The sequence below is a fragment of the Maylandia zebra genome, linkage group LG22, assembly GCF_041146795.1.
Source record: "Maylandia zebra isolate NMK-2024a linkage group LG22, Mzebra_GT3a, whole genome shotgun sequence".
NCBI lineage: Eukaryota > Metazoa > Chordata > Actinopteri > Cichliformes > Cichlidae > Maylandia > Maylandia zebra.
In genome coordinates this window covers 36421936-36434795 of record NC_135187.1, presented here as the reverse complement: position 1 = coordinate 36434795, position 12860 = coordinate 36421936, and the positions used below count along the sequence as shown (strand labels likewise).

The window sequence follows — 12860 nt, the reverse complement described above, 5'->3', positions numbered from 1 at the left end:
AATGCTAGCCCTATATTTGTGATATTAGAGCCTTACTGTGAAGCTTCAACTGGAATAAGTCTTCCCACCAAGGCTTGAGAGGCTGACTTGGAAACTCTGGCAAGATAGAAGATGCACAGTGTCTTACTTGAAAGTAGCGGAACAAATGATACGAGGTCAAATCATACAAAGAAGAAAGGTCACTAAAGCTGAGAAAAGTGTTATCTTTAAAATATTTTTAGAGAGGCAATTACAACAGGGTTGTCTGTAAATTGTAACAGGGAAACAGGAAGGCATGAAAATAATAGTGCTGAAAGTGAGGAAGAGAAACATGATTGAGCCTCAAGGCCACACCAAGTAGCCTGAGGATTATTCAACCAATAGGTATACTTTATGTTGGCTGCCCAATAGTAAAACATCAACTTGGGCAGAACAAGCCCCACACTAAGCTTACCCTGTTGTAGTGAGGTCATACTAATGCCGGGGGTCTTATTTGCCTATATAAATGATGAAATCATTTGATTCACAGATTTGAAGAAGGATTTAGGTAAAAACAGTTGGACACACTGAAAAAGATAGAGAAATTTGGGTAGAATATTCATTTTTATAATATTTATCCTGCCAAGAAGTGATACAGGAAGGTTTGCCCACCTTTGAAAAGCCAACCTTACATAGGTGAGTAAAGGGTTAAAATTTGCAGTTCGCAAAGCTTTAAATGAACTGGCAATATGCACTCCTAGATATTTAAAGCCTGAAGAAGCTAAGTGGAAATCAAAATCGGTTTGTCTAAGCTCTTGTGCAGCTGGGTTTATAGGAAAACATTCACTTTTTTGTATATTAATCTTGTACCCAGAGAAAGAGCCAAAATTTAGAAGTATTTTCATAAGTCATCTGCATATAGAGTAACCCTATGTTCCACCACAAATAACCCCTGAAACAGAGGAGGGGTTCTTGTCACGGCTGGGGCAGCAGTCGTGTGGTGGAAAGAATGAGGACCCAAGACGCAGACAGCAGTGGAGATCCGAGTGGAGATTTATTTACAGTGAAAATAACAAAGGTGAGGGCAGAATTGAACATAAACCTAAACTAGGAAAAACTAACAAACAAACCTGAAACATAAGGACAGCGGGAGATGTACAGAGATGGCAGATGAGGAAGGCTGGGCAGAGAGATGCGGAGGAACACAGTGAATGAACACAGACGACGCGACGAGGAACACAGGCAGACACACACTATAAATACACTGAGGGACACTGGGAAATCACACACAGGTGGGAGACACAGCTGGACCTGATTAACCTGACGAGACAGGGGAACCAACAGAGGGAGCACCAACCCAGAAACCCAGTATCCAAAAACACCAAAACACAAACCATCCCAAAACAGTCCACAAATAATAATGATAATAATAATAACAACAATAAATACACCAAACACAAAATCACTGAGTCCAAGGACCATGACAGTTCTGAAAGTCACAGAGAGAGGCGTCATTACTAAAGTGAAAAGTAAAGGTGAGAGTGGGACAGTTTAGCCGGGAAGAGGAGCGCAGGTTTAAATCCCCGCTTATAAAGTTCAGACATCAAAGTGCATCTTTAAACTTAGCTCAGTTTTTCACCACCTTGGGGCTGTAATCTTCATATAGCCGGATCCTATGGCCATTGTAGCTGAGCTCGCCGCAAGCTCAGCTACGAGCTTCACGGATTACCAGGTCTTTTATTTGGTACCGGTGAAATTGCAAAATAACCGGCCATGGTTTCGCCGATTTCGGAACTGGACTCCTGTGCGCCCTGTCCAGCCCGGGCGGTGAGGGAAGCACCTGCGCTCCGAAAACAGGAGCTAAGAGAAGAAAGCTGTGCGGCGTGGACCTTCAATGTCCTCAGGTAATCCCACAAGTCGTATATTCTGCCTTCTCCTGCGACCTTCCAAGTCTGCCACCTTGGATTTTAGCCAGTTGTTGTTTTTGCGAAGCGTAAAGCATTCCGACTCTAATTGATCCGGACGTTGGTCAAATTCGATGTTGACTCGAAAGAGTTAATGCGTTGACCGTGGTCCTGCACTGCAGACTGCACATTGTCTAACTTAGAGGACAAGTCCTCAAAGGATGACTGAAAGTTCACTAGCAATGCAGCTCTATGCTCCTCGAGCATTAAGCTAATCTCGGCTGCAGTTACAGGTGCCGTAGGTATCAAAGTTTCTCGGTCTCGGTCTTGTTTGCCTTTTGACTTTGACATTATTTGGATCTTGGGTAGTCGACAATGGTAAGGTAAATCCTGAACCGTGTAGCGGAGCAGACCTAAAACACGTCTACTCAGTAAACACCATTACCGGAAGTCCCTAAACTCCCTTTTAACAGGAAGAAACCTCCGGCATAACCAGGCCCAGGGAGGGGCGGGGCCATCTGCTGCAACCGTTTGGGGTGCGAGAAGGAAGACAGGACATGCTGTGGAAGAGAGCCAGCAGCCTACACTGCATAACTAAGGAAGGATTCAGGGTCACCTGATCCATCCCTAACTATATGCAACATCATCATCTCTTGCCCACTTATATACTTGATGGTGACTTGTGCTATTGCCTTGACGTTTGCCTCTAGTGTTGTTCACCACATCCCCAGTGAGTTCCTGATGAAGGCTCTTTGGGCCCTGTTGATCTTCTACAGTTCTCCAAGGCATTCCAGGATCCATGTGTTGAGTTCTTGTAGTCAAGCCTAGGGACCCTTACTGGATACATACGCCCTGGTTGGGAGTCAAACCCCCAACCTGAATTTCCAAATGTGTGTAATATTACCACAAAAAAAGGTGTACGGTTTAAGCTTTATGCCTTTATAAGAAAATGTATACCTCTGTTTGGAATTATGCAGGTCGTGTCTCTGACTTTGTTTCAGATTAGTATTGTCAAAATGAGGGAATAACCAAATTAGCTAACTGGTGTCTTTGTGGAGATGGGTAAAATGGTAAATGGCCTGTATAGCGCTTTTACTAGTCCCTAACCCCAAAGCGCTTTACACATCCAGTCATTCACACACTGGTGATGGCAGCTACATTGTAGCCACAGCTGCCCTGACAGAGGCGAGGCTGCCGGACACTGGCACCACCGGGCTCTGACCACCACCAATGGGTGAAGTGTCTCGCCCAAGGACACAACAACAGAGACTGTCCAAGCCGGGGCTCGAACCGGCAACCTTCTGATTACAAGGCGAACTCCCAACTCTTGAGCCACAATCACCCCGATGGGGTGAATATTTCAGCGTTTCACAAAACCTTGCTTTGCCCCTCACTACTGAAAACTCACTTTTTTTAAACTGATGGAAAAATTAATAATCCATATAACATAGCCCATAAAAATGCAGAAATTCAGGCAGGGAAGGCACAAGAAGTGAAAACAAACATTGTGACAAGGACTGAGGGAAAGACACCACTAAATACACATAAGAGGGCACTTAGGGGATGTAAACAGCTGGGGTAAATGAGACTCAGGTGAGTAGAATCTAGGAAACAAGACAAGAAGACAATATAATTTAAAACAAAGTACAAGTGAGAAAGGAGTGTCAAAATAAAACAGGAAGTAACAAACATGGGACAGAGACGAAGACTTAACAAGAAACACTGGGGAAACACTATGCTAAACTGAAACACAGAGAAGTAAACACAAACCAAAAGCAATTCTCAAGATAACAAAAACAAAGAATAGAAAACTAACCAGAATTAAAGACTAAAACCCCTCAAGATAACTATGTAAGCAGTAAGATCTTGATTCATTTATACCTATAGGAAACATTCAGCAAGGACACAGGAAATGATTAACAGAGAAATGCAGACTGGACCGCTCCACACCTTGTTCATATGTGTCTGTGTTACAGGGTTAGTCTCTGAGTCAACCTGGATGACACTAAACTCCACCACCATGCATCTTCGGAGTGCAGAGGTGGTACCACACCTGCTCCAGTTACATTAACTGCAACCAGGGGCTCATACGATGGTCTCCCATTTTCTCCAAACCTCTGACCATTCAGTGCTCAGCACGTCATTTGATCATCACTGTGATGAAGACGGCCAGCCGTGCCCCGGCTCGCAGCAGTTCCCCACTGACCCAGATGAAGCACTACACACCTGGGATCTACTCTTTTCTTATCCCATCAGTCATCAGCCCCCTGCCTCAGGTGCCACCACAATTAACTCAGAGACTTCAGATTCAGCACCTATCCAGCAGTGGCAGCACACCATTGCCTGTTGGTGAGTTCTCCTGATTCGCCACTTATACATGTTATAAGGATTTAAAGGTTTTCTATGTGAAACGAGTAACCAGCTAGTATGAAATAAGATTACACAGCTTGTTTGGTTCTTCCTGTCATTCCTGCCTTGAACCATATAGCACAAGTACCTACCTTAACTTGTGTCACTTGGCTGGTAGAATCATTAGTATATAAAATTCTATGATTGATGGATCATGGTGACCTAATATGGAGAATTTTGTTACTTACATATGTTAATAAAATATGCTTCAATTTTTAAAACAGCTTTTGGCTGTGGATTGATACACTTAAGACACGTTTAGATTGAGAGGTCTAGGTGCAAAAGAGTTGTGAAATCCACACTGTTGCTGAATGATAAAGCAGTGGATTTATTGGTAATGCTTGCCCCGTGTGTGTTTAGTTTTACTCTCCCCGGTCTCATACAGCTGTGTTCCAGGAGTGTCTATTCTCCCTAATTACCTGCTGTGTCTCCCATAGCCTTTGTCACGTCATTCTGTTTCTATGGTCCCTGTTATTATAGTTTCTGTTTGGTGGTCCTTGTTTAGTATTGCTTAGTTACACGTCTTCCCTAGAATTATTGCTTTCTTTCGTGGATTATTATTGGATAAAAGGCTGTTTTAGGTTTGAAGTCTGCCTATGAGCCTGCATTGAGGTCCTAGCTCTTCCTGAAATATGACAGAATGACACGACCACACACAGACTCCCAGACTTCTTGGAGGAGCAGTTGGAGCGCATCGAACAGCAGATGGAGGATCAGATGGGTAGTCTTTGAAAACCCCAGGCTTGTAGGCTTTTTTCCAATCTGCCTAAAAGTCATTTCCACCCTCAGTCCTCCGTCAGATACTGCCTTGGATTTTGCATCGCTGCATCTCACTTTGCCTGTTGTCTCCTGCCGTTCACCCGGAAGCCCCTCTCCAGTCAATATTCAGCCTCTGTTCCCCTGCACTCAAGCCCTGTTTGCCAGTGACTCCCTGTCCATCTCTTTGCCATCACAGCAACCTGCTTCCTGTTTGAGGAAGTGTGGGCCTCAGTGGTGGATGCTAGAATAATATGCCTGAGACATGCATCACCTTAGCGTTCATCCACCCTATTAGATCTTGGACACAGAAGTATACCTTGCTGTCCAGCCTCTTATCCTCGATGCAGTTGCCAATCAGTTCCCCAGGCTCAGTGCTGCCATTTCCCAGATTGTCATAGGTCAACCTCTCTGGCCCATCGGTAAAAGGCTGACTGCAAGTTCTGCTCACTCTATGTCAGGTCTAGACTTACATGAGGAAACAAGGACATTCAAAGTTCAACCCTCTTTCTTCTGAGCCTGTTCACAGCGTGAGGGTGGATAGTGCCCAATTTAACCCTGCACCCAAGGGACTGGAGTCAGGGTAGCCAGTGTCTAGCCTGCCCCTGCCCCTTACGCTGTCCCCAGGGTCAGTATAGCTAAGTACCATGTGCAGCTTCATCCACTGAAGGCTGAGGGTCCTTGCAATCAAAGGGGTTACAACAATCCTGTGGGTCTCCAACCTGGAGCCGCTGCAGTCCCCATCTCCAAATCTCCCCCTGGTCAGTTGAGTAGCCCCAGGTTTTGTGTCCCTGGGTTCCCCTCTCTCTGCACCTGAGACAGAGAGTCCTGAATCCATGGGTTCCAGGATGTCTGTATAGAATTATTTTGCTGTCAATAGTCAGGCATGAGAAAAAACATAATCCTAGCAAACAATTTCATTTCATGTGTGCAGGTATTCATTGTCACTTGTGCAATTAAATTCTTCCCATAAATTTAACAAACACATGTAGAACATTGTAGCCATGTGCACAAAACTTTTACCAGCATGTCTCGTGTCCAACGAGAGGGGATCGAATTTTGGATCACTGCTACATGCCATACAAGCAGGGCTACAAAGCTGTCTCACACCCGGCTTTTGGGAAGTCTGACCACAACGCCATCTTCCTCATCCCCCAGTATAAACAAAGCATACGGAGGGAGGACGTGACCACGAGGGAGGGAAAACGGTGGACTGCCAATCAGAAGCTACGCTACAGGACGCACTCAACGACGTCGACTGGGACATGTTCAGAGCATGCGCAGTCGACATCAACGAGTTTACGGAAGTAGCAGTATGCTTCGTCAATATGCTAGCGGAGGAGATTATCCCCACTGCGAGAGTCACCACATTCCCAAACCAGAAACCGTGGATGGACAGATCGATCCGCACTGCAGTAAACGCCAGGACCGCCTCCTACAACGCGGGACTCGCCACTGGCGATATGAGCGCCTACAAAGCGGCCTCATACGGCGTGCGGCGTGCGGTGAGAGATGCCAAACGCCGGTACCGGGAACGTGACCAGCTTAACAGACTTAACTTAAGACCCAACCTGACATATAGACACAGACGAACAGGCACACGCGGACACAGACGTGCATTCCCACCCCATATGCACAACCAAATACTCGGCACTCACCCAACGTGTAGACAGACACAAATAGACACTGCACAGACAGTCGCACTCCCCAAACATACTCTATATCCCAGGTCCAGGTATCCCCGCCCTCAGAGGGGCAAGCCGCACCTAGACCCAGGAGATGTAACCCTTCTCCCTGGGGTGGAGGCAAGCGGACCACCTCCTTATCTGCAGTAGCAGGGAGGCCCCGCATCCCAGACCCCAGTCTGACGGCCAGCACCTCCTCTCAGCCCCCCAGCCCGGACGGCTAACAGAACCGGGGTGAGTGAAGACCTCAAACCTCCCTACGCCCGCTCATATGTAGTGTTGCTGCGTGCTGTTCTAAAGTGCATTTAAAACTCAGGAGAGCATGGTTCCTGCTTCCTCTCAGAGAGCAGCACGGCTCCTCCCGAAAACCCTTAGTGTCTAAATGCATTTAAAATTGAGGGTAGGGCACCAGCGCCAGAGGTGGGTTGGAGTACACCGACCATCCTCTGGATGCTGTAAAACGTGCCCACCCCCAAGGCCCTATATGTATGTGTTATGTGAGAGTGTGAGTAATGTGGATGTCTAGGTTGCAGAATAGAATTGAGGCACAGGTGGCCAGAAGGGGACAGAGGGGGAGTGCCTCCCCTGCACCCTGGTGACATACCTGCACCCCAAGCCCTGCGTGTGTGGGTGGGTGTGGTGGAGCGGGAATAGGGAGGCAGCTGAGGATGGGGAGGGAAGAAAGGGAGGGGCAAGCGGCCCCTCCCTGGGGCCAGCTCCCCCGCTGACCCCAGTAGGCACCCCCACACTCTGGAACCCACCAGGGCAAGGGGGCCCAGGCCCATCCGAACCGGGGCCCGCTACAGCAGCACCGCCCAGCACCACAGAGTCCGGGGCAGCCCACCCGACTCCACCCCAGAGAAAACTGCACCCACCCCATCATCCAATCATCTCCCAAACTACACAAGACAATAGACGCCCAGTTCATTCTCCACCTCTCCTATATCTCTCCCCCCACCTACAGAGTGAGCTCCTGTAGTGAGGAGACCACCTGCAAAGATATAAAAACCTCCCCACCAGTTAGAGAACCCTCCAGTTGGGCCGATGCACCAGAGGTCCCCTGCACTGGGGCTGAGCCCCCATGCACCCACCCGCCCACTGCTCCGGCGACACAACAGCCAGACCCCCTAGCCTCCACGCCCGTCCCGGACCCTCCCAGGGGCAGCCAGGCTACCAGGCCAGTAACCAACGTCCGCCAGCACAGACCCTGCACAGACCCTGCACAGACCCTCCCCCATCTCCGCTGTACGCAGCCACAAGGAAAACACCATCTAAGAGCCCCCAGAGCTCCTAACCAGGTCATGGCCACATCCCGCAGGTTAGGCCCTCTAGGGACTCCCCAGACGCCCTAAGGCCGTCCCTATCCCCATATCAACCACAATAGCGAATGCAGGACCAAACCATGACCCCCCACCCCCACTAGGTGATGAAGCCGATCAAAGGAGCCCAAAGGGATTGATCAAATGTGATGGCAGGGGCTGTATCAAGACTAATGTGATCTATTAGATGGTTTTTATATTGGTTAGAATTAAGATTATTTATATTTTTCCAGTTAATGAGGACCATTTTCTTGGCAATGCATAGGGCCGTAAAAACAATGTGGGCTGTGTTTATTTCTGCAGTGACCTCATCCAAGTTGCCCAGCAAGCATACTAAAGGGGAGGCTGGAATGTTACATTTCAGACACTTTGATAAGTCTTCACATATCTCGCGCCAAAATTTCTGAACTGGTGGACAGAACCAAAGAGCGTGGATGTAATTGTCCGGTGTATTTGCTGTGCAGTGTGAGCAGTTGTTGGAAGGCGTATAGCCCATCTTGAACATCCTATGACCAGTATAGTGCACTCTGTGTAATATTTTGTATTGTATTAATTGCAAACTGGGATTTCTGATCCATTGAAAGGTTTTTAAGCATATCTGAGACCAAAGGTTTGGGTCTAAGCTGATCGATAAATCTGCTTCCCATTTTGCAATAGGAAGGGATATTGATTCATCTATTGTAGAAAGTGTTCTGTATACAGGGAGTGCAGAATTATTAGGCAAATGAGTATTTTGTCCACATCATCCTCTTCATGCATGTTGTCTTACTCCAAGCTGTATAGGCTGGAAAGCCTACTACCAATTAAGCATATTAGGTGATGTGCATCTCTGTAATGAGAAGGGGTGTGGTCTAATGACATCAACACCCTATATCAGGTGTGCATAATTATTAGGCAACTTCCTTATCTTTGGCAAAATGGGTCAAAAGAAGGACTTGACAGGCTCAGAAAAGTCAAAAATAGTGAGATATCTTGCAGAGGGATGCAGCAGTCTCAAAATTGCAAAGCTTCTGAAGCGTGATCATCGAACAATCAAGCGTTTCATTCAAAATAGTCAACAGGGTCGCAAGAAGCGTGTGGAAAAACCAAGGCGCAAAATAACTGCCCATGAACTGAGAAAAGTCAAGTGTGCAGCTGCCAAGATGCCACTTGCCACCAGTTTGGCCATATTTCAGAGCTGCAACATCACTGGAGTGCCCAAAAGCACAAGGTGTGCAATACTCAGAGACATGGCCAAGGTAAGAAAGGCTGAAAGACGACCACCACTGAACAAGACACACAAGCTGAAACGTCAAGACTGGGCCAAGAAATATCTCAAGACTGGTTTTTCTAAGGTTTTATGGACTGATGAAATGAGAGTGAGTCTTGATGGGCCAGATGGATGGGCCCGTGGCTGGATTGGTAAAGGGCAGAGAGCTCCAGTCCCACTCAGACGCCAGCAAGGTGGAGGTGGAGTACTGGTTTGGGCTGGTATCATCAAAGATGAGCTTGTGGGGCCTTTTCGGGTTGAGGATGGAGTCAAGCTCAACTCCCAGTCCTACTGTCAGTTTCTGGAAGACACCTTCTTCAAGCAGTGGTACAGGAAGAAGTCTGCATCCTTCAAGAAAAACATGGTTTTCATGCAGGACAATGCTCCATCACACGCGTCCAAGTACTCCACAGCGTGGCTGCAAGAAAGGGTATAAAAGAAGAAAAACTAATGACATGGCCTCCTTGTTCACCTGATCTGAACCCCATTGAGAACCTGTGGTCCATCATCAAATGTGAGATTTACAAGGAGGGAAAACAGTACACCTCTCTGAACAGTGTCTGGGAGGCTGTGGTTGCTGCTGCACGCAATGTTGATGGTGAACAGATCAAAACACTGACAGAATCCATGGATGGCAGGCTTTTGAGTGTCCTTGCAAAGAAAGGTGGCTATATTGGTCGCTGATTTGTTTTTGTTTTGTTTTTGAATGTCAGAAATGTATATTTGTGAATGTGGAGATGTTATATTGGTGTCACTGGTAAAAATAAATAATTGAAATGGGTATATATTTGTTTTTTGTTAAGTTGCCTAATAATTCTGCACAGTAATAGTCACCTGCACACACAGATATCCCCCTAAAATAGCTAAAACTAAAAACAAACTAAAAACTACTTCCAAAAACATTCAGCTTTGATATTAATGAGTTTTTTGGGTTCATTGAGAACATGGTTGTTGTTCAATAATAAAATTATTCCTCAAAAATACAACTTGCCTAATAATTCCGCACTCCCTGTATTTTAGACAATAGTTTGGGGGGTTTTAGACTAAAAAATTGTACCACACTTGGTGGTGTTTGTAATTCAGCTTCACTGGGATTAAATTTCTTTTTTACTATGGATTTAATTTGTTGATATTCCAAAAATCGTTTCTTGTTGATCCTATATTGTGTAACTAGTCTGTCAAACGAAATAAAGTCTGTTCCTGCCAATATATGTTCCAAGTATGTAATTCCTTTGCAGCTCCAGTCTGAAAATTTTATCATATTATTGCTTTGTAATATGTCCGAATTGCTCCAGATAGGTGTATGTTTGCATGGGATTAATGAAGACTCTGTCATTTTTAGAAACTCCCACCATGCTGTCAGAGAAGAGCTGCTGTTGATGCTTTTAAAGCATTCATGTCGTTGGATGTTTGAGCTGATAAATGGTAGGTCTGAAATTTCTAGGTTATTACATAGTGCCTGTTCTACATCTATCCAAGGTTCATCTAAGAGGGTGTGTTTGAACCATCTAGAGATGAACTTAAGCCTGTTGGCTAAAAAATAGTGATTAAAGTTAGGCAGATCTAATCCTCCTTTATCCTTGGTCTTTTGTAGTGTTTTTAAGCTGATACGAGGGGGTTTATCTTTCCAAAGGAATTTAGAAATATACGAGTCTAGAGATCTGAACCAATCTTGTGATGGCTTATTTGGGATCATTGAAAATAAATAGTTTATTTTTGGCAAGACCATCATTTTTATAGCGGCGACCCTTCCCATGAGTGATATGGGTAAAGATTTCCATCTAGCCAGGTCACCTTCTACTGTCTTTAAAAGCGGGATGTGGTTTAATTTGGTTAATTCTGAAAGTTTAGGAGAGACATTAATACCTAAATATTTTATATTTCCACATTGCAGTGGGGAAGGAGAAGAATTATGGAAGGAGCAATTAATCGGAAGAACTGTTGATTTCGACCAGTTAATTGAATAATCTGAGACACTTGAGAAAGAATTTATCAATGCGATTACCCCAGAGATATTGGTTTGTGAGTTTTGGAGAAAAAGTAACACATCATCTGCATAAAGGCTGATTTTATGTTCTATATTCTTATACATTTTATGCCCTTAATTGTTGTAGCCTGTCTAATTGCTGCTGCTAGTGGCTCAATAAAAATTGCAAACAGTGAAGGGGAGAGTGGGCATCCCTGCCTGGTGCCCCTCAGAAGAGAGAAGGTGGACGATGTTTGGTCATTTGTTCTGACACAAGCTGTTGGGGAGTTATATAATATTTTTAACCAGCTTATGAAAGCGTTTCCAAAACCAAATTTATGTAAAGTTGCAAATAGAAATTTCCAGTTAACTCTGTCAAATGCTTTTTCTGCATCTAAAGAAAATATTATGGTTTCAATGTTTTTACTGCATGAGTAGTCTATTAAATTAAGTAATCTACTTGTATTTGTTGATGAGTGCCTACCTTTTATGAAACCAGTTTGGTCAGGATGAATTAAGAGGGGGGTCATTTTCTCTAATCTTTTTGAGAGAGCTTTGCAGATTATTTTAAGGTCTACATTAATAAGGGACATTGGACGATAGCTTGAAGGAAATACAGGGTCTTTGCCTGGTTTTTGTAAGAGACTGATATTTGCAGAGTTCATATTTGGTGGTAGTCTACCATTTTCTTTTATTTCCTGCAACATTCTGTGAAAATTAGTGCCAGAATCGTCCAGAATTCTTTGTAAAAATCTGTTGGAAAACCGTCTGGACCTGGAGCCTTATTATTGGGCATACTTATCAGAGCTTCCTGGAGTTCACCTGGTGTCAGTGGCGACTCCAGTGCCATTGCTTGGGTGTCTAATAATTTTGGAAGAGTTATGTTGTCGAGAAATTGATCAATTTCGTTTTTAGATGGGTTTATTTGTGGTGTATATAAAGTTTCATAGAAATCCCTAAAAAATTTGTTTATTTTTTTAGGATCATATATTGTATTCCCAGATAAATCTTTAACAGCACATATAGTTGTTTGTTCTTTATTGATTTTTAACTGGTTAGCAAGAAATTGTCCGGATTTGTTACCGTGTTCATAATTTTGCAGGCGAAGTCTTTGTACTAAGAATTGAGTCTTTTTATTAATAATTTCATTTAATTCTAGTTTTGTCTTGCGTATTTTGTTTAATATTTCTTGATCTTGGTGGGACACATAGGCTTTTTCTAAGGATTTGATGTTTTTCTCTAGTTCCTGAATTTTTTTGTTTTCTTCTTTCTTCTTATGTGATGAGAAAGAGATTATTTTACCTCTCATCACAGCTTTCCCTGCTTCCCAGAGGACAGATGCTGATCTTCCAGGAATGTCATTAAAGCCTAAATATAGAGTCCATTCTTTTTTGAAGTATTTGATAAACTCTTCGTCTTTGAGCAGCGATGTATTAAATCTCCAGTTTTTTCTTGGTGTAGTATTATTCATCTGTATTAGTGTTAAAGATACAGGAGCATGATCGCTGACAGCTATAGGGTGAATCTCAGTGTCTGAAATGTCATTCAGCAGTGAGCTGCTGACCAGAAAATAATCCAGACGAGAGAAGGAGTGATGGACATGTGAGAAGAAAG

The 12860-nt window shown here is 44.5% G+C and overlaps 1 protein-coding gene across 1 annotated transcript in view; it reads left to right on the top strand.

Annotated features, from left to right (window-relative positions):
• LOC101467506 (retinoic acid receptor beta) overlaps window positions 1-12860 on the top strand; it is a 278325-nt gene that overhangs the window by 87296 nt on the left and 178169 nt on the right. The window contains exon 3 of the mRNA XM_012921767.2: window positions 3839-4211. Within this exon, the coding sequence (XP_012777221.2) occupies window positions 4022-4211 (190 nt within the window). The 5' untranslated portion in view covers window positions 3839-4021. The remainder of the gene's footprint in view (window positions 1-3838; window positions 4212-12860) is intronic.